The 16,170-nt window shown below is 34.3% G+C and overlaps 1 protein-coding gene across 4 annotated transcripts in view; it reads left to right on the top strand.

Annotated features, from left to right (window-relative positions):
• DGKB (diacylglycerol kinase beta) overlaps positions 1 to 16,170 on the top strand; it is a gene marked incomplete at both ends in the record, with an annotated part of 296,833 nt that overhangs the window by 89,607 nt on the left and 191,056 nt on the right. For all 4 annotated transcript variants that reach the window (XM_079538393.1, XM_079538395.1, XM_079538394.1 and 1 more), the window contains 3 exons: positions 1,157 to 1,231; positions 11,575 to 11,660; positions 12,777 to 12,866. In XM_079538393.1, coding sequence (XP_079394519.1) covers positions 1,157 to 1,231; positions 11,575 to 11,660; positions 12,777 to 12,866 — 251 coding nt within the window. The remainder of the gene's footprint in view (positions 1 to 1,156; positions 1,232 to 11,574; positions 11,661 to 12,776; positions 12,867 to 16,170) is intronic.

Genomic DNA, 16,170 nt, shown 5'->3' on the forward strand with positions numbered 1-16,170 from the left:
GTCATTTTTAAATAAATTCAGCTCCTGTTATCTTTCTGTTTTACTTAGGTCAGTAAAAAGAAAGGGAGATATCTTCCAATGGGGAGGGAAAAAAAGCTTTTTTAAAAAAGCATCAGGATATTAAGTAGGTTGGAAAACATAAGCATTAAAATTAAAAGCAGATAAATGAGTTAATAATTCAAACCATTGTCATAGATCCCAGATATCATTCTTTCAGGTATTCATTCTTTCTGAGCTCAAACTCATGTGCTTCTTCATAAGAAACCATGGAGGTACAACACTGTTATCAGTGAAGGAAATTACATTCCTAGTCTTTGTACTGAAGAATGAAAATATTTGTCTTACTTTTAGGACACATAACCTCAAATTTGTAAAGGTACACTTTTTGAAATATTTTTTGAAATAGATTTTGAAATATTTTTGAAATAGGGAGGTATTTTATGGGATAGGACAATGTTTTACCTTCTGTATCATTTCCCTCCTATTATTCAGATAATTTTTAATTAGGCATACTTCAATTAAATTTACTTTATGTAAATTTCAACAACAGTTTTAATCTTTTTCATTTTCTTCCCATTTGAATATAATCTGAAAGAGATGTGAGTTCTCACTAACTGAATCCAACTCTAGTTGACAATAGATTTGCTTTCTCAGGATGTTTTTCAAGCTACAGAGATGTTTTTGGTGGGTTACAGAACCAATTTGTAATTCTACAATTAGAATCTAATTTTGTGTTAATCTCAGGGATAAATCTCTCCTTTTCTGTGAAGCTATTTTAATAATAAACTAAGTGCTCTTCCAAATGCTTTGCTTATTCACCCTTTCTTGTGTCATCTTACCCCCTTGTCCTATTTTACTTCTGTCTGGGTATACAGCATTTGTATTTGTATCGTAAATAGTTTATAGCATTTAATTTTATCCCTATAACTGTGGAGATTGTGTTCAAATTTATCATTTTATTTCACTGTGTATAAATAAGATCCTGAAATTCAAACCCTGCATTCAACTTAGTTTAAAAGCCAAACAAACCCCACAAAACAAGCAAACAAGCAAAAAACCAAAACAAAAAATCAAAAAACAAACAACAAACAAACAAACACAAGAACAACAAAACCATGTAAGTAATTTTCTTTTTCTGTCTCTTTGACTTCTTTAGAATTTATAGAAAATTTCAGTACCTTTTAAATCCTCGTCAAGTTTATAGCCTTGCTGGAAATGGACCAATGCCAGGGTAAGTCTACAGTTAATATTATTACCAGGAATTCATTTAATGAAATGCAACATAATCAAATGAACAGACTGAGGCACATAGAGCATGCTTTGAATGTATCAGCACTACAGACCTCTGAATGGCTGCAGAAATTTACAGGTATTATTTATTTACATGTACAAATGGAACTGTGTATCATGTGTTTTACTGATAAACGTGCAGTACACTGTAAGAACTGTGGTAAATGTCATTTTCTTTGAAGTTTCTACTGCTATTTTAGCAACCTGGCTTATCTGCAGTTTTCTTTTACATCAAAACATTTGTGCATACACATAAGTTTCTGTGTGATACATAGGGTATGAATATATGTATACATATGTATACATATGCTTATTCTTTTGCATGTCAGATATGGAATGTTGCTTCAGATTACCCTGGCTGAGCTTTCCTCATTCAGTCAATAATATTTGGGATGTAGGGGTACAAAAAATGACTAAAGCACCTAGATTATGTTGGCAGTGACATTTTATGGGGGCTCAGTTTGGGTGAGTTTCAGAGATTCATTGTTAACTGAATCAATGTTGCAGTCAGTCAGCTAACATGCTTCTTCCATGACTCTTCAATTTTGTATTAATGTGTGTGGAGGACATTGACAATATATCAAATGCCAACTTTTGCTACTTGAAATTGTCACCTTTTAAAGTAGCATATACCTTGATAGAAGAAAACAGGACAGCACTGATCATCTCATCAAAATAGCTTTGTGTGTATGAGTTCAGTGTTATTTAGTTACATCATTGATAAATGAAATTTTACATCGAGAAAAGTTATTATATTAGTCAAGAAAGACATTAGGAGATGTGTTCAATATGAGGTTTATGCTGTTGTTTATGTACAGTGAGTATCTAGTTTTTCCTTTTTTATTTTTTGAATCTTTGGATTTTAGTTTTGTTTTTGAATTGAAGGAAGTAAAGGGTGGCAGTGGAAATGCACGTTTTGTGCCTTGTAGTGTTGTATTTCTGTTGTCATTGGTGTATTACTGAAAATAATAGACTAACAATTTCTGTCAGTGCTGCTTATTTTAAAGCTAAATACACAGGAAATTATTCTCTATTAAAACCATCCTATATTAACTGTCCATTCATGCGTTCTGTTAGACTTAAAATGTGTTGATGAAAGTAAAAAGCGCTCCAACCTCGTTTGAAGTCAGAATTCTCAGTGTACATTGTGCTACAGTGTGGCTAGTGTACAACCTGCAAAATGTTACAAAATCTGCTCAGAAAACAGAAATAATGAGTCGCCTGATTTCTTCCATGTCTCTAATTTTATCTTGTACAGAATGTTACTTCTGTTTGTTTATTCAGACATTATTTGTGTCTTGTTACACTCATCTTGAAGCATATGGAAATTTTAAGTGATACAAAAAGTAAGCAGACTTGAAAAAAATACAGAAAGTTATTTCAGGAATTTATAAAAAATTTTGACACAAAAATAGTAACTGATACTGTTTTACAAAGAGCATAATAGAAACGTCATGCTAAGAGATTAAGAGAGCAACTTTTAAAATAAATGAAATACTTGATTTCAAATTAATCTGAGTTCATCAAAACTTAAACAAACAAACAAAACCACCCACCAATTATTGGCTGCATTTCAGGCTATAACTGTTCTTTGGTTTTCATTATCTTGTGATAAAGGAAAATGTATTTTGAGGAAGAAGCACAAGAGGGCAGTGTTAAGTTCAGACCTGTACTGAAAGCAATTTAAGCTCTAAACTTTTGAACTAGAACAGTGGTTTTAGGAAATATTTTCAATTTCTCTTCCTATTAGGAATCTAAACAGTTTTACTTCAGAGTCACTTTGAGGCAATTTCTAATTAATTTTCAAACTGAGATTTCATTTTATTAAAGCTGTTTTAGTATTTTTTTTTTTTTTTTTTAATTCATTACACAGAAGTAAATAATCCTAAATTTCCAGTTTATCTCTTACCATCACTTCTCGCCTCTGGCAATACTATGTACTCTGTATGTAATTTGTCCATTAAAGCATGCAGTTGAATACACTGTGTATTTAATTTGCCAGTGTTTGTTTCCCTTTCTGTGGGGGCTGGATTGCCTAGTAAAGTCTGCCTGTACATTCATCTGTCCACTCACTCATCAGTCTCTACAATGCCAGATATGCTGAACTGTCAGTCAAAATGTTACATTTATTTTTATTATTATTAGTATTGTCTATATTATATTATATATTAATATACGTTAATATATTAATATATATAATATATATTATATATATTATATTAGTGTAATATATATAATATATATGTTAGTATATATAGTATAATTAGAATATATTAGTATATATTAGTATAATATATATAATATATAATATATATATTATATATTTATATAATATATATATATATATTATATTAGTATTTTATTATTATTAGTATTGTTATTTGCATGGAACAGAGAGGGAAACAGAGAGAGGGGGTTGCACAACATGGAGATAAATGAAAGTGTATTCCTTATGCCAATTACTATTACAGAATGGAAAGGAATAAATGCGAATTTCCTTTAATGCATTTATGATTATTGAAATACATTTTGTGTTCATTTTTATTTATTTTTTTTCTTTTGAACACTGCTTTCAAACTTGTATACTCAACCTATAAAATTTTTATATGATTAGGGTAGAATTTACGTGTTTTCTGCTTGTTTTAACCCACAAATTAGTTATTTAGGAGGCTGTCTTTCTAATGATGTACTGTCAATGACTGAGAATAGCATTTGTAAGTTTTCTATCTTGAGTTCTAAACGTCTGCGGTTACTCTGAGTTAATAATTACAGTTCCCTTTAGTTGAAAATGTGGATAGTGGAGAAAAACTAGAGGAACTGGGCAACCTGTAAAAATCCTAAATGTTAGGGTACTGTGAAACTACAGTATTTTTTGAAAATGTCAATGACTCAGTAATTCTAGGTCATTTGTTATTCCTCTCTAATGGGGAATAGCCATGCTCTCTCATGGCATTGTGTTGGAATAACGGATTCCTTTGCACACTGCAGCTGGAACAGGGTTAAAAAAAAACAGTCTTTGCCCAGAGGAAGAAGGGCCACTAGTGGAGTCCCATGTTTAAATTTCTTTGAAAACTGGAAGTAGTACTTTCCACTTTCCCTTTCAATATTAATCATTAAAAATTAAAATAAATACTAAATGAATGTTTTGGAACATCAGAACTTGTGCATTTTCCAGTAGATGTGCTGATGGGTAGCGGGTCAGCAGGAAAATGTTTTGAACAAGCTGACAGGAAATTTAGTATTTCCATCTGAATGTCCAATTACTGAAGTGGATATGTCACCTAGTTTCATAATAGATATGGTGATACTTGGAAAACTGCAGGGACAGCAGCAAAGACACTTCTTTTAGCTGCTTAACATATTTAAGCTAAGGTTTCCAGTGCTCTTTGTGTTAAGACTCGTATACATAATCTATATAAAAATATGGCCGTGATGCAAATAAATCACAGTGGAGCTGACTTTCTGGCATTGATTCTTTTACAACAATAAAAGTTAACCTGCTGCCATGCCCGAAAACTGAGGAGCTCTCAGCCAAAGGGCAACAATATATATTAAACATTGATGTCATAATTAATGGTTTAGACATTCTTTATTTGGGAGCAGAGATTCGAGTGAGCTGGAGAAACCCTGTAAACTCGACAGCTGAAGGCAGACATAAAAGATACTCCACAGTTACAGACTGCCACAGTTAACAAAGTGACATGAAAATTGCCAGGCTGATACATTGTGTAATTTGTGCCTAGCACCTGTGTTTTTAGCCTTGAAAAGAGTTTCCCTGTTTGGTTGTTACATCTCTATAGGAGCCTTCTACTTCTGACAACAACTGTTATTGTGTATTTAATGATCTTCAAGAATCTGAAATTCGGTTATTGTTCACCTCTCAGAGAGGTAAATAATAGCTGGATGAATAGCAGCCAGCCACAGACCCACATGGCTCTGTTGAGAGGTCACCATTTCCCAAAGGCTTTGTCCCTCTGAAAAGGTTCCTGTTCCCTTAAGTCTATTATTTAAAATGTCTAATTTATGTTATTTTTATACACTATAATAGAAATTATATCCACTAAAGTTGTATTTCTTTATAAGTCCCTTAACCATTTAATTTGGAGAGCATGTCTTTTTTGAATTCTATCCACAAGTTTACATCAGCCAGCCCTTTTAAACCGTAAGTTCTGTCAGCTTAAAAGATGCCCAGGATAGCCAAACTGAATTCCTACAGCTTGCTGTGTAATTTAGCTGGGAATCTACAGCACCTGGGCCTTTGTAACTTCACAAAGCAATAGGCCTATTTTGAAAATTACACTATTTTCCCTGATTATTGGAATTGATTGCTAGAGTATTTCTTTGCTGTTTGAACACTGGGAATTTAGAGTATTGTGAGAAGACATATACACCAATAATACTTTGAGGAGATAATAATTGCACAGTTGTTTTGTCCTGAAGAAAACCTTGGACTTGATCCATATTTCTTTGAAAGAGAACTATATATGTATATATAACTATATATATATATATATATACGTTTTTTGTTGTTGTTGTTGTTGTTTGTTTTTCCAAAAGACAGAGCAAGCCAGTGTGGTTTAGTTGTTGTCTACAGTTAAGTTATGATTGCGCTGTACATAAATCAGTAGAACTCTGTGAGTCTTAACATGTGAAACTTACTCTTTGATTTTATCTGTTTAAGTGTATTTTTACCTGTAAAAGGGATGTCTGCAATATGCATAGCACAATCTTCAAATATTGTGAATATCAACAGTTTCTAGACTACACTGCTAAAGTTATGGTCCAGAATAATTCATCCCTCTCTTATCCATGGTAGTTTTTCAGTGGTGAATCTACCACAACCTGTTGTCTGAAATCTATTTAAAAAGGCTTTGCTTCATCTTTAGCCTCCTTACTATATAGGTTGCTAGAAAAGTAATGCCTCCTATTTATTTCCATGGAAACCACAGCAGTTACAAGGAGCACAGTAGCACTATTTGAAAGAAGAAATTCTTAGTTACAAAACTCTATTTTTCAACATAGGGACCGCTGTTTGCTATGCATTTTTACCAGGATTAAACAAGAATCTGCATGCCACACTCATAAAAAACTGCAGCAGTGAAGGTGACCCACTGTTGCTACTGCTGAAATATGCCACCCACCACCTCACTGTGCTTACATCCACTGTTTGGTCTCCATAAACATGGAGGATGGGTGCAAATTTTTATATATGGAAGAATTCATTCCAAACCTTTGCTTCATACGCACTTCCATGTAAGATGGCATTCTGTCTTCTCTGCTGCCGTCTGCACACAGCAACAAAATGTGAGGAAATATTGGTGGGAAGGTTTAATCTCTACTGCCATTCTACCAACATCTGCCTCTGACATGGTAGGCCAGCATAATAAAATAGAAGGCATTATTTTTGGAGTATCCCTCATAGTTTGCTGTCCAACCTTTGCCTTCTTGAAGTGGTTCCCTCTTCTCAGTCATTTCAAAATGAGCTTTTGAATACCGCTATTAAGTACTTTCTGAAATGCACTGTACTTACACCATCCAGCATCTTTACTCCACCTCCACCTAATATACCCAGCATATATTAATTCTCCTTTCCCTTCTCTCAAACTAATGAGGCTGCTATGCATTTTGTGGGTATTGTACAGGTAAAGAAAATTTCAGTCTTGCAAAGAGCATAAGTTTGACAATGTCATTATTGTTCAGTATCTGTATCTGAATAATTTGGGCTCTCTATGGACTGTATTGCTACATTATGAAAATATTCTGGTATGCATCTTGAGCAACAGGGAAGGAAAACATATTCATGCTATTTTTGAGTTCAAGGTATGGGTTGATGTCTTCAGTGTCTAGTACCTGACATAAGTCATTAAATTACTTTTCTGGTAAAATTTCCTCTATAATCAGAAAGTTTCTCAATGATCACATGTGATCATATATTGCTCGATAGGGATATATGTGTTGCATTGCCTCCTACAGTACTGACCTAAAACCAGGCCAGGACCAAATGACTGCATGCACACACCAATATGATGAACAGCAAAATGGCGTTTATTACACGTGAACTCTAGCTTATATAACCTATGTGCTTCGTCTACGCCCCTAAGGGCACGTGCCACACATCAATCATAGAGCAGGGAGAGGGCCTATCGCGTCACATCCCGTGGGGGGGTCTCGCAGTTGCTGACAACATATATGTATACATATATGTACATGTGATGTATGTATGGTGTGTGTGTGTATGTATATACATATATATATTCTAAATATTCCATTATCCTTAGCAAGATAACCATTTGAAATTGCCGGCAACCTTTATCTTAGGAATTCATTAACTGAAAACAAGGTTTTCAGCTATGAAATGCCTATATGGCATTTAACTTTTATGTACATTGAAATGTCGTTCCTGGAGAGAAATATTTGGCCCCGTATTATGATAACCTGGATTCACTGGCACTTTTTTTTTTTTTTTTCAGTGATTTACTACAATTATTGTGTCATGAATAATGTCAGCATAATGTACACAACACTGTCAGTGAGCATTGTAATGAGGATAAAGTGTGTGGTGTTGTCCAGTTACACGGCTAGCTCTACTTGTCAGTCTACAAAAGGAAAAACTGTGTTAAGCTTTCATTCGTATAGTCAAGTAAATAACCATTTGTCAGAGATTGTGTTTGTTTTGTTTGGTAAAATGGCAGCAATGTGGTCAGTACAATAAAGGAGTAAACACTGCAACAACGTAATTGCTTTGCCTTTCAACTTGTTGCTTTCATCTGGAAATTGGTAGATTAAACCCAACATTGTGAATTCACAAATGGACAAAGTTTCCTAGTTACATCCAGCTTCCATTCCAGCTTCATCTGGAAGTATGAGATGTCTAACAAATTAGTCTAAATTCATTTGCAAAGGTTTAGCAGACTAATTTGCTTTGAGCTAGTGGTGTTTGGGGTGGATGTTTACCTTTCACTTCCATTCATACACAGTGTAATTTCTCTTCCAGTACTAGTTCACTCATAATTACCATACCTTACTGATGGTAAAGTTATAGATATATTCATTCAAGAAAATTTTAATAATATGACTTGGATTTATGCCACATCTTAAGAAAAAATATTTACAAGTTTAAAGTTTTATGTATTTATTGATTGAATATTGTGTTATTGTATCAAAACCTTTGAAGCCAATGTGAATGGGACAGGAGTTACTAAAAATGAAAAGGAATCTATATCACTTAAATACAAAATTCTGATGTAGAGATGTTTGATGTTGCTGTTTGTTTTGTAAATCTAAAACAACTGAACTGGAGTAGTTAGTTAGTTAGTTAGTTGAAACAGTTGCCATTTTCCAGGTGGAAAACAGCAGAAACTCAGTAATTGTCTCTTCCCAAGATCCTTGTATCTGGTAAAATAAAATTATTGGCTGTTGTCAATCAGTTTGTTTGTTTTACTTCCAGAAGGTGAGAAACTTGCTTAGACTTAAGCAGGTCAACTTTCAAGGGATCTTCTAACATGAAAATACTTATTTAATTCTAGGTTTTTTATCTACATGTTTTTGGAACATGTAAAATGGTGAGGTATTGTAAAAAATAGGAGGCAGCAGTTAATGGTACAAGAATTTCACCATCAGAAAGGAATTAGATGCTCTTGTTAATTTTGATGATAGAAAACCACATGTAATCACGTCTCCCATAAACAAAATCTGGGGATTGTTTATATCCATTCAGTAGAACAGGAATGATATCATCAAACAATTTTCCTAGCAAATGTGATGCTATTCTAAGGCCTTAGAATGCAACCATTCATTTGTTTTCTTTCTGTATTTCATTATATTTGTCTTTTTATCTTTTATTCTTTAATATATCAGAAGTGTCATGTTCTGTAGTAGATGTCAGTAGGAGAAGTTCTGCTCATCCTTCTTGCTGCTTGTTTGCAAGAGATTGAAGAGTAGGTGTTACTTGGCTTACAGTCTGTTTCAGCACAATGTTCCTCTGTACCTTTCTAGTGCTGCTATTTGCTATTATTAGACTGTTTGAATTGCTTATTTAGGAAAGCTATTCACTATAGTATCTATAAAAATCAACTCTATATAAAATAACATCTAAATATTAAAAAAAAAAAAAAAAGAATTTTCTTGTAATGTAGGGATAAAAATTTTGGTAAAACAGACCTTTTGCAAGCCAGTTTTATCAGTAAAGACTGAAGCAAGGAGGATGTTCAGTAACTGCCTCCTTAGTGTCCTCTGTTGCTAGTGGGCCCACATTTTCCTCAGACTTGCTTTTGCTATTGATGTACATAAAGAAGCCCATCTTGTTTATGTGGCAGTATGCTTATATAATCTGTTTATGCGTACAAGTATTTAATATGAGGAATATTGTAACTTACATTTGTTTTGTGTATTTATATTTCTGTACTTTTTATATAACATATATATTGCTTTCACATTTAAACTTATAAAAAGTCATTTGTATTTAATGATGTGCTATGAGATGAATGAATTGTTTGGGAAATTCACTGCATATGCAACCAAAATGCACCAGGGGAAATATGAATGAATCTTACTGAGAATTTGTTTGACGTTTTTGTCAAATTCTTCAGTCCCCCATTTTTTCTTGGAAAATTATATTTTTCTTGATGAAGATTAAGTATACAATCAACAGGAAAAGATTACTTTTACTCACATGGTGAGGATGCCTGCTTATTAAAAGGGCAACTGAGATGTAAATCTACTTTCTGCCTATCTGTATTAAAATTAATATCAACCCAATGTTTATGTGTTGTGTTTTTTAATTTTTTTTTCTTATTGTCATTATTTGTGAGATGATTTTTATTATCCTTGTTGTTTGTTTGTGTGTACATGTGTTGCTTTTTCCCCCAGGCTTTGTTTTTGAATCTAGTATGTGTGGTGGAAAGTGCTTACGTATTTACAGAAGATAGTACCCTACCCTCACCTCTGGACTGTAATTTCATTTTTAATTAATCTGAAATACTTTCAGTACTGAGGTAGTGTAACTAGATCTGATAACTTTCTAAAGATGCAACACATTAAGTCAAAGTAGAAATGCTAGTGATGGGAGGCATTTATCTTCTCTCCTATTTTTAAGAAGTGATGGAGAACCGCACCTGGGGGCCAGGACATCTCACTGCTCACTCTTGTAGTGATGCCTTGTGACTTTTAGCAGAGAATTTTTCAGCACACATGCTTATTAAAAGATATATTCTCTAAAAGTAATCTGGCATGTGACATTTTGGATCAGAAGGGATCTTAAAGCAGTTGTCCGTCACATGTGTGAAGTAGAATTTAAAAGGTGAGAAGAGCAAAGCTGAATTTGTAAGCATGCTTGAAATGTTGTACTTGACACTTCTTATTGGGTATGAGCTCTTAGAAGTAGAGGAAATTAGAGGGAGTGGGACACCGATTTGATGGACTTACTAGTATTGCTTACCCTGAAATTCTGGTCTGGAACTAATTAAAAAAGTTATCCTGTGATTTTCTACATCTTAGGGTTTTTTTTGTTGTTGTTATTGTTATTGTTTTTTTCGTATTGGACATTCTGTTTCACACACTCTTCTTTTTGTCTGCAGTTTTACATTTGGCCTTGATTTTATAAGAAATGTATAGCTTTCTAGAGATAGAAGCACTATTCTGTGTGCAGCACTAAAGCGTCATATGGAAAATAGCTTGATTTAAATATTATAAGTTATTCTGTAGCTTTATTTGTGTTAAAGAATTTTTTGCACATTGTAACGATTGTGCATTTACTAGGAGACTGCAAATTGGAAATTTAATCTGATCACCAGTGTGTAGACTATCCATTAAGATGTCTCTGAAACTAAAGAATATATGTTGAAATACATGCACGTGCATATGTAATAATTCAGTAAAATAAATGTAAAGTTTCTGTCTAGTCACAGTTTATGCATAATTTCAGCATAGGTCAAAAGCTATTATCAAAAAATGTTTTAAATTAAAAATATTTCAACTTGGAAGTGTTTTAATATATGTTTTAATATATGAACTAAGACAAAGATTTGGATTAGCCATTATGTCTAACCCATTTCTAATACCAGTGAACCATAATAACTCTTGGATAAATTTCTTTTTAAATTTATCAGATAATTCATTGTTGGATGATATTTTGTCTTCTGTTTAAAAAAAAACGAGAGCGTGGTCAGAGTTGATTATTTCAGATGTTGGTTTGTCAGGTGCTGTCAAATGAAATGTCTTAAGCCATAAAATGTATGCACAGTGCATTTATGTTTATTAAATAGATATCTTCATTTACTTTTTTAGGTTAAATTTTTTTCGAGATGTTCCTGAGTTCAGAGTACTAGCATGTGGTGGAGATGGGACGGTAGGCTGGATTTTGGATTGCATAGGTAATCAACGTAGTTTACATACTTTTGCAGGATTCTTATATTTTACGTTTATTACTCTTAACTCTTTATCAACATGTGGATGCAACTATTTGGTACAATATGTTGTTCATTTAATTTTTTGAAATATCATAATTTGAGTCGTAATTATTTTAAAGGATATTCAAATTGTAGAGGATATGAAGATCCCTAGATGAGTCCAATGTTTATAGCCCTGAAAAAAATTACAGAAGACAAGAAATTTGAATCAAACTGCTTTAATTTTGGAAGTCTATTCCCTATACTGAAACAAATTGGCTACAACATTTCTATTTATACTCCGTTATCCCATAATGCAGATAATGAAATAACAGTCCTTTGAATAGAACTGCTATGACAGACATGTAGATGTGTAAGCTGTGGGGTATGTAATCATTTCAAATAGAGTTCTTTCAGTTTGTTGGCCATAAATTCCTCTCTACAAATAATTAGGAAGGCTCAGAGGTTAAGATTTTAGAGATTTTAACCTCCCTGTGCTTATTAGGGTGCACATCTCTCACACCAAAGGTTTGTTTATTTGGCACTAGAGAGCCTGCAGACAAAATGGGAATGTAAGACAATGGAAATGAGAAAGGAGATGGAGTGACCAAAAGACTTGACAGAATGTTTAGGTGACGAGTATTTAAAATCATATGCTCTTTTATGAGAGGTCTAGACCGGAAAAACTAGGTAAGAAGGATGTCATGAAGAAATGGATGATAGCAAATGCATGTTTCTGAACTTACTTACTTACTTATTTAAAGGAGGGAGGTAAAATGTCCTTTTGCAAATACAAGGTCCTGATTGTAATGCTCAAATAGCTTTGAAAATTGTAAATCAATAGACAACTTTTAATTCTTTGTCCTTATGATAACGATAATGTAAATTAGGATTAAAGATAGTACCTGGACTAGGGAATGAGCTGCACAATAGAATGACTCAATTAAATGCTTGTTGAATAGACAGCGTGATCCCATATACAGAGTACATACCTCTGTCTTTCAGTGAAACATAATGTAACATGGTTACTATATTGCAACCAAACAATTAGATTTTTTTCCTTAGGTATGTTTTTTTTTTTTTTTTTTTCTTTATTCACAGAGAAGGCAAACTTGCTTAAGCATCCTCCAGTTGCAATTCTGCCTCTTGGGACTGGCAATGATTTAGCAAGGTGTCTGAGATGGGGAGGAGGTAAACATAAGTTAAAATACCTTGTATTACGTAATTAAAAAAGAAAAAAAATAACTTTTGCATCAAAGTCTGCTTTTAACATTTGGATGTCTCTTTTATGATGTATGTAAAGAACCACTATGATCTTTCCTCTTTTTGGAATTAGCTGTCGGTAAATGTTATATGAACTGTTTTATAGATATTAAAGGTCATAATCACTCTTCATACCTTGTTTGTAGCTTCTGCTGACACCAAAAAAGCTCCAAGGTGTAATGAGAATAGTATATAGCTATTTGTTTGGTGTTTTACCATCTGTATTGCAGTTATTTCTTTAATCAATAAATTATAAAGAAGTGTTAAATGGATGTTAGTTGGGGCTGTTCTGAAAGGGTTACTGAAAATGCTTAATGTTGGGCTTGGAGTGGTTTTATCTTTTTTAATATTTGTAAATTCTAAATGAAAAATATTTCTCAGCCTTAGACTAGCTCTTTTGATCCGCTCTCCTTCTCTTCTCCTACGGACGACTCCAGACAATCATTGTTTTGATGCAATTTATCAGGAAATGAGAAGACAAAGAATGCTGAAAGGATAATATATGTAAAGTAAAAAGTTTAATATCCTTTGCATCCTTTCCTGTATGTGTGGAAACTTATTCACAGCTCCTCCAATAACTTACTTTCATCCAGGATTTGCATTGTATGGTAAAAAAGAATAACATAAAAACTTGAAGGAGACCTGAAGAAGAAAGTCTTAGGCAAGACTGTCTCTGGAGAAAAGACACTAGTTCACAGACTCAAAGGTAGCTCTGTTTATTTCTCAGTTAGTCATTTCAGTACAAATGTATTAGGAACTTGGCTCTTTATTTGGAAATTCCCAGCCCTTGTAAATGTTTCCTTCTTCTTCTGTCTCATCATAAGTTTCCTTTCCAAATGTCTGCCTTGTTACCAGATGCATCTTTAGAAAAATCTGTGTAGAACTCTTGGAACTTTTGTTATCAGTAATGTTCTGTCCAATCATTTTAGAATCTCCTTCACCTCCACTGTCACGAAGGGTTTTTAATTATTTTGATTTTTTTTTTTTTTAATGTAGGGGAAAAAAAATAAAATACAAGTCAGCCTTACCTCACTTTCTGTACATAGAATAATTCAGGATAGAAGGGATTGCAGGAGGTTTTCTAGTGCAATCTCCTGCACCAAGCAGAGCTGAATAGACCACATTGCTTGAAACATTATGAACGTTAGACAACACAGACTCTTCAGGCAGCCTGTTCCAGTGTTTGACAGTCTTAACGGTGAAGTTTTACTGTGTAGCCAGTCTGAATTGCTGTTGTTTCAGTCCACATTCTTTGTCTATCATCCTGTCCCTATGCAATGCTGTGAGGACCATGGTTCTGTCTTCTTAATAACTTCTTTGTAAGCCTTAGAAACAGGTATTTGGCCCTGAAAAGCCATCTCTTCTCTGGGCTGATGAAGCCTGTCTTCCTCAACTTCTCCTCACAGAGCAAATGCTCTAGTCCCCAGTCATGTTGGTGGTCCTCAGCTGAAATCCCTCTCATTTATGGATGTCTGCCTTGTATTGGGCTGGGCAGTGGTGCTCATAACTGTGTACACTCTAATTGGTGAACAAGAGAGGAATTTCACTTCTCAGGCTGCTGGCTCTGCTCCTGTTCATTTGACTGAGAATACTGTTGGACTACTTTGATGCCAGGCTGTTAGCTCATATGCAACTTGCTGTCTGCCCACACCCTTGGTGCTTTTTTAGCAGAGCTGTTCCTCTCAGTCCATCCCAAGCCTATATCATTACAGGAGTTATTTCTTCTGTTGTGTGGGATTTGCTGAATTTAGCAATGATCTTCTAGCGTGTCAAAATTCCTTTGGATAGCATCCTGCCCTTGAGCATCAGTTTGTATGTGACATCCTCAAACTCAAGGAATGTGCGCTTCAATATATCATCCATATCGCTGATAAGAAAAGTGATCCCTCTTATCCAAAAATCCAATCATCTTATTACAAAAGGCAGTCATGTAGTTTTGATATACCTGTGGTAGATCCATATTGGTTGACTTCTCTTTAATGTGCACAGAAGTGTGTTCAGAGAGAGCTTGGTTGTGATTTCTTCCAGGCGTCAATGTGGCACAGTCTCTCCTGTCATTCACCAGATTGTTTTTTTGTCCTTTTTGATGAGATTGGGAAATTATGTTTTTCAAGTCACCAGTGACATCTCCCAGTCATCTAACTTTTTCATAAGTGATAGACAGTGGCCTTGCAAAGGTTTCAGCCAGCTTTCTCAAAATGTTTATATGCAGCCCAGCTGATTTCAAGAACTTGTCTATGTAAAGTATTCAAACAATCCCTGCCTCAAACCTCATACTCTGCAGGTTGTCTTTGTTGTCCCAGGCCTCCAGGATACTAAGAACAATGGCTTTATTGGTTAACTGTAGCTAATTCATCCACAGCCTTCAGCACTGGGCTCCTGTCTACCTGAGTTCAGCAGAAAATGAAAGTTCTGTGTTTTTAAGGCTTTAGCTATTTTTCCTTCTCATCATTTGCAATAACAGCAACGATAACAAAACTTTTTATTCACTATGCATACTTCCATTTTCTTAAATTCATTTCCTCATGGGGAATGTTTTCCACATACTTACTCTCAGGCACTTGCCAGAAATTCTGCAGTATCAGTAGCGGGCACATGAAAACTTCCATTGAGTGTGCTGACTGTGAGACTAACTCTATGCCCTGCCCTCATTCTTTTTTGACTAATTACTGCGTTCCTCAACAATGGTTATATGCAACCTACCTGATTCTGAACTGCTGTAGTGAACCATGAGGATGATTTATTGTGCTTCTGAACCCTTCCATTTCCTTTGGGAAAAGGCTGATGATGACACTTTAAGAAAAAAAAAAAAAAAAAAAAAAAAAAGAAAAAGAAAAAGAAAAAAAAGATGAACAGCAATAGATAAGTACTAGTTTTGATTACATTTGATTATCTCAGGCAGGGAATGTCCTTCCTTTCAATTCTACATATTTAGACAGAATCACAGAATTGCAGGGGTTGGAAGGGACCTCAAGGGATCTTCAAGTCCCACTTCCCTGCTGAAGCAGATTCCCTACAATAGGTCACAAAGGTAGGTGTCCAGACTGGTCATGAATATCTCCATAGGAGACTCCACAACCTCTCTGGGCAACCTGTTCCAGTGCTCTGTTTGTATGGAACTTCCTATGTTCAAGTTTTAGGTCATTACTTCTCAACCTGTTGCTGTGCACTATCGAGAAGTGCCTGGCCTCATACATTTGCCTCCTACCTCACTTTAGATATTTATAAACAT

Source organism: Tetrao urogallus (genome assembly GCF_951394365.1).
Source record: "Tetrao urogallus genome assembly, chromosome: 7".
NCBI lineage: Eukaryota > Metazoa > Chordata > Aves > Galliformes > Phasianidae > Tetrao > Tetrao urogallus.